This window comes from Bison bison, unplaced genomic scaffold (assembly GCF_000754665.1).
Source record: "Bison bison bison isolate TAMUID 2011002044 unplaced genomic scaffold, Bison_UMD1.0 scf7180017864503, whole genome shotgun sequence".
In the NCBI taxonomy this organism is placed as follows: domain Eukaryota; kingdom Metazoa; phylum Chordata; class Mammalia; order Artiodactyla; family Bovidae; genus Bison; species Bison bison.
In genome coordinates, this window is record NW_011495061.1 from 4,806,671 (window position 1) to 4,813,112 (window position 6,442).

At 47.8% G+C, this 6,442-nt stretch overlaps 1 protein-coding gene across 1 annotated transcript in view; it reads left to right on the forward strand.

Moving 5' to 3' along the window:
- Positions 1–17: 17 nt before the first annotated feature.
- Positions 18–6,442, forward strand: part of TUB (tubby bipartite transcription factor) — an 87,209-nt gene continuing 80,784 nt past the window's right edge. The window contains exon 1 of the mRNA XM_010829293.1: positions 18–220. Within this exon, the coding sequence (XP_010827595.1) occupies positions 165–220 (56 nt within the window). The 5' untranslated portion in view covers positions 18–164. The remainder of the gene's footprint in view (positions 221–6,442) is intronic.

The following is a 6,442-nucleotide window of genomic DNA, read 5'->3' on the forward strand; positions in this document are numbered from 1 at the left end:
GAGCCGGAGGCGGGGGGGTCACCCCCCGGAGGGGGGGCGAATGGTGCAGTCCTCCGCCCGCGCCCTGGCCCGGCCCGCTGCAAGCAGGCGAGCTCGGATCCCCACGGCGCCGCCGCCGCCACCACCGCCGCCAGCGTAGTCCGAAGCAGAGTCGGGAGACGGAGATGGAGGGAGTCAGCAGCCACCGGACCCTGTCCTACAGCCGCTGGAGCTACGACAGGTAGGGCGGGCGCCTGGAGCATGGGCATCGCAAGGACCCTCCGGGCGGCCCTGAGTGGGCGCTCTACGAAGCTCGCACTTTTGCGGGAGAAGCCGGTCCTCGCGGGGTGAGAGCGGGTGTGATCGTCCAGACCACCGCCCCCCCAACCCCGCAATCAGGGTGCACTCGGACGCTTGAGTATCCGGGACGGTTGAACGGAGAGCCTCGGCTATCCGAACCCGGAGCCGAGCGAGAGTGTCCTCACACATGCGGGGCAGAACTGTCGGAGGAGGGCACCGGGGCACTGGGACCCGCGAGTTGGCACTCACCTCCCACCCCTCCCCCACCCCACCCCAGCTGCCCTGCGGGGGCCGATCCGCGCTGAAACAGCGCAAAAGAGCTTCCAGGGACTGCGGGGCGGGGCGGGCCCGCGGTGCATGGGGCGAGAAGGGGCGCCCCTCGAGTACGGGCGGCGCCCCCCTTGGCACTGCAGTCGCCGCCTGGGTCTGCGCCCCGCAGGGCCTCGGCGGGGACAGGGCTAGCCCAGGGCGGAGTGCCCCGGGTCACTGTCGGGGACCCGCTAGTCGCTGCCTGCTGGGCGGATAGAGGTGGCAGCCCGAGGCCGGCTGTTGGGGCCCCAGAAGAGGCACCCGCGCCCGCCGGGTTGCCAGGCTCAGTATCCTCCCCGCGGGGATGCAAAGCGGCTGCCGGCGTGGGCGGTTTGAAGCCGCGCTCCCCACGCACTGGTCCGGCAGGAAGGATCAGCCATCCTTCTGAAGAAATGAGAAAAATAAGCAACGGAATGAGTCGGTCATAAAGCAGAGTACATTTATTCTGAGATTTGGTTCTTTCTACCTTTTTTGGTGTGTTAAATGTCACCCCTCTTTTTAATGAAGTCATGATGGTGGTAAATGGATTTTTTATGTTGCTTTTGTTAAAGTTCATAACCCGTTGTCAGTCTCCAGAAAGCTGAAGTTAATTGCTTTGATCCGTGCCCCTTATCGAAGAAGGCAATGGCACCCCACTCCAGTACTCTTGCCTGGAAAATCCCAGGGACGGTGGAGCTTGATGGGCTACCGTCTATGGGGTCGCACAGAGTCGGACACGACTGAAGCGACTTAGCAGCAGCAGCAGTAGTGGCCCTTATGGTGAGGCCTGGAAGAGAAACTTCAGTAGCCAGGCTGCTCTCATCTCCCTGAAGTCTTGCTTCCTGCCTTCCTCTTCTCTCCTCTGCTTAAAACCTTCCTGCATCTCTGACAGCCCTGTGTTCAAAGATTCAAAGGAACAGGTGTCCCTCCTGCCTCAGGCTAATTCCCCTGGGACCCCTCCTTCCCTCCCTCCTGGGTCTCACCTCCCACTGACCCCATCAATCTTCATCTTTCCCTCTTTACTGGTCCCCTCCGTTCAGCTTGTAAACCTCTTCAAACCTGTCTTGTCTCCCTCCGCAGGACAGGCGCACCTGGGTCGCCCCTCTCCTGGCTTTCATTGCCTCCTTTGAAAAGGATCTGTTTGATGCCGTTTCCTCATCCGCCCTTCATTGCACAGCCCTAGTAATCAGCCTGCAGTCTGCCTCACAATTCCAGTGAACTTGCTCTTTTGAAAAGCAGTGCTGTCTATGGAGAGGAACTCTAAAATGATTGAAATATTAACCTTAAAATAGCAAAACTTTCAGATCCCAAACCACACGTTCATTCACTTAATCAACAAACATGTATTGAGTGCAAACTAAGGGCCCTGGAGATAAGGATATAAAAAAGTACATTACTTCCTTCCCCGACTTAAGCTCACTGTTTAGATTCTCAGAGAAATAAAATGCATGTGCACGAAAAAGCATGATCCATCACCCTTTGCTTGGATTCTGTCACTTGGATTCTCTTTTGTCCCTTTTCCTTTTCATTTGGCCTGAACTTCTTTCCCCGGCCAAATATCCCTTGGTGCCATGTGATTGTACCATAGTCTTCTGGAAAGCAAGCTCAAACTCCTGCTATATAATCTGTAACATTAACATGAGATTATTTGTAGCTTAATCTCCCTTAGCCCACTACCACCACGGTAGTAGGTTTTAGGTGGTGTTATAGTGCCTATTGATTAATTCAACTGTTTATTGTCTTTCTTCCTTGGATCTAATTGGCCTTTCAAATGACCTGAGATTTGTGTTAAAAAAAAAAAGTTGATGTTACTGTCTGTTGTATAAGAAATTAAGAAGATTATCTGTTTGATTTGGGGTAAAAAAAGAAAGAAAGAAATGCACAGTAGCATTATGTGAAAGTGAAAGTGAAGTCGCTCAGTTGTGTCCAACTCTTTGTGACCCACGGACTGCAGCCCACCAGGCTCCTCCGTCCATGGGATTCTCCAGGCAAGAATACTGGAGTGGGGTGCCATTGCCTTCTCCAGGGAGTAGCATTATACCAAAGGTCTAATACATATATGGGAGGAAATATTTAAATTAAATTAATTCTATATAGTAACTAAACTTTTTTTCCCCCTGCATAAACAAACAAACAAAAGCAGCAAGTCTCTAGAATTACACAGCCTGAATTCAAATTCTGACTCTACCTAGCTAAGCTTAAACACATTATTTTTCCTCTCTGAACTTGTTCCTTCATCTGTAAAATGGAGAAATATCATGCACTAGATGGATTAATAAATATAAAGGCCTTAGCATTCTGCCTGGTACATAGTAAAAAGTGGAACCTATTGCTGGGAACCCCCTGTAGCTCAAATGGTAAAGAATCTACCTGCAATATAGGAGACCCAGGTTTGATCTTTGGGTCAGGAAGATCCCCTGGAGAAGCAAATGGCAACCCACTCCAGTATTCTTGCCTGGAGAATCCCATGGACAGAGGAGCCTGTTGGGCTACACCCCATGGAGTCGCCAAGAGTTGGACGCAACTAAGCAACTTTCATTGCTGTTTTATTAATAAATATTGTAAACGTCTCCTGTGGGCTTCCCAGGCGGCGCTAGTGGTAAAGAAACCGCCTGCCCGTGCAGGAGACAGATGCAGGCTCAATCCCTGGTCGCAATGAGTTGGACGTGAATGAAGCGACTGAGCATGCATGTATTGTAAATGTCTCTTGGGAGCCCTGTTTTTCCACAGAAACTATTTGAAAATCATTATTCTCCTTTATAAGCCCCCCACATTAAGATATTTCCAGGAATTCTGTCCTCAGAACTCTTTTCTTCTCACTCTGACAACCTTGACACCTGGGGAGCTGAGTGAAGAAAAACAGGTTCCCTGGCCCTTTTCCAAAGAAACTGAATCTGAACGTCCAAGTATGGGCCCTTGGAATCAATACTTGGGTAAACCTTCCCAGATGATTCTGGGACAGCTGAAACCACTGATATATACCACCCATTTCCATTTTCTAGTTACTACTTAGTTTTCAAAACATAAGAATTGAATTATTCAAAAAAGTTATGCAATCCTCAAAAAAGCTGTTAAAAAGATTACACAATCAACAAACACAGATAGTGCATAGATATTAAAAGTGAAGTTCAGTGATTCTGTAGCCCCCCACCCCCAACTCCTAGGAGAAAACCACTGCTAACAGTTAACCCTCACTTTCCAACCCTGTTCTAGCCTCTGTCCCCACCACATCTTTGAACCTGGGAAGGTACTCTCCATCACATTCCCATTGAAGTTGACCTCTGTGCTGTGTGTAACCTATTCATATAAGCTATTTTCCCCTTTGCTTCTTCTTCTTTTTTGTTTGGTTTTGTTTTTGGATTTTTTTTTTTTTTTACCATGTCCATGCAGCTTGCTGTATCTAAGTTCCCTGACCAGGGATTAAACCTGGGTCCACAACTGGGGAAGTGCTGAGCCCTAACCTTACTGGACCACAGGGAATTCCCTCCCCTTGGCTTCTGAGGCCATTTATGTATCAGTTATCCATTGCTGCGTAACATATCACTCCTAAACTTAATAGCTTAGGATAATAACTGTTTGAGTTAGCTCAAGATTTTGTGAATCAGCAGTTTGGGCTTTGCAGTTGGGTAGTTTTTGTGGTCCGGGCCAAACTCAGCTTTTTTTGGCTACACTGGCTCACATGTTTGGTGCCTCAGCTGTTAAGGCTAGTCCATCTGGGGCCTCTCTCCTTCAAGCAGGCTAACTCAGGTTTCCTTACATACTACTAGAAGGGTTCCCAGTGAGAGAAAAGAAGCTGTAAGGTCTCTTGGGCCTAGGTTTAGAACTTGTACAGCATCACTTTGCCACACTGTTACTGGCCAAAATAAGTCAAAGGGTAGAGAAATAAGCCTCATCTCTTAAAGGGAGGAGCTGCAAAGAAGTCATGGCCATTTGTTACAATATGCTACCTACATTTTAAAAATTGTTGCCTCCTCTTATTTCCCACCTTCTAAATGTGAGCACACACCAAAGCTCTCTCCCCTTTTCCATTCTGTTCCATTCCATTCTGTTCTCAGTTATCAACTCAATGCTTTTAACATAGAAATCCATATCTTCAACCCCAATTTTTTAATAGAGTTTTTAAAAGATAAATTTTTTGTTGCACTAGGTCTTTCGTTGCTGTGTGAGGGCTTTCTCTAGATGCTGCAAGTGGGGATTACTCACTAGTCGAGGTGCATAGGCTTCTCATTGCCGTGGCTTCTCCTGTTGCAGGGCACAGATTCTAGGGTGTGGGCTCTAGAGTGTAGGTTTAGTAGCCATGGCATACAGGCTCTGTTGCCTCACAGCATGTGGCATCTTCGCAGACCAGGGATCTAATCTTTGTTTCCTGCATTGGCAGGCAGATTCTTAACCTCTGGACCACCAAGGAATTCCTCAAGCCCAGTCTTTATGTTGAGCCTAGCCCTACATCTCTACATCTCACAACTAACTCAAGATGTTCAAAATCAGACCCTTCCCTGATAAACCTATATTTTCTATTTAGATTCCCTGATAGTCAAATGAACAACTCAAGACTTTGACACTGACCTTGAACTTTCCAAGTCTAGTCATTTCATCTGTCTGTCCTTACCTCTACAACTGATGATTAGGAACATAAAATGAGAGAATATATCCAAAATAACTGGCACAAAGTATCGTTAACTCCATGTGTTCTCAACAACTTGGCACTTGGCTAACTACCTTGTATCTATTGAGGCTCCAGTCATTATCCCTAGAGCTTTCAATGCCTATGTCAATGACTAAACGTACTCCTTCCAATTTCCAGATCTTCTTATTCTAGAGGCTTCTCTTCAGTTATTTACAGGATACATTCCTAGATGTTGATACCTGGAATTGCTTGACTTCTGCTATCATACACATGATCATCCCATCCTCTAGGATGATACTATAGTGTCCTTTAGTGCCTCATCTCTGCATATTCTCTGCAGCCCTTTCCTGGCCTTTCTTCTTAGCTTCCCAGCCAGGACCACATGAGAGGTCATTTGAATCACTTGCTCCCATCACTTGGTATTTCCTCACACATGCTCACCACTACCCTAGCCCTGTCTGGATCTCTACCCCCCTTTCTTATGGTGGCGCCAGAACCCTATCACGTGAACTACACAGCTATGCGGGTTGTCCTCACTTTCATGGTCTTCATCGCAGCTTGGCTATCTCCATCATCTCTCAATCTTTTCATTTCTCCTGGGTTACCTTCACTCTCATTTCCCACAACAGCTTTTCCAAAGAGTCGTACTCAAGACTCCTCTCACTTGACCCTTTCTCCATGTCCCCAGACTCTAAGCAAATGATATCGCCTTTGAGAAAAATCAGTCACATCCAGCTTGATCTTCTGTAACTTCTGCCTCCACATCACTTCTCCTACACTTCAGTCATTCCCTTCTGGGGACTTTTTCATTGTTTCCACATCTTTCTGTTAGAAACCATTCCATGATAAACATCCTTAAGACAACACTTTTTTAAACTTTATTTTTATTTTATATCTTAAAAATATTCATTCATGTATTTATTTGGCTGTGCCCAGTCTTAGTTGCAAGAGAAGGCAATGGCACCCCACTCCAGTACTCTTGCCTGGAAAATCCCATGGGCGGAGGAGCCTGGTAGGCTGTAGTCCATGGGGTCACTAAGAGTTGGACACAACTGAGCAACTTCACTTTCACTTTTCTGCTTTCCTGCATTGGAGAAGGAAATGGCAACCCACTCCAGTGTTCTTGCCTGGAGAATCCCAGGGACGGGGGAGCCTGGTGGGCTTCCGTCTATGGGGTCGCACAGAGTCGGACGACTGAAGCGACTTAGCAGCAGCAGCAGCAGCAGTCTTAGTTGCGGCACGTGGGAT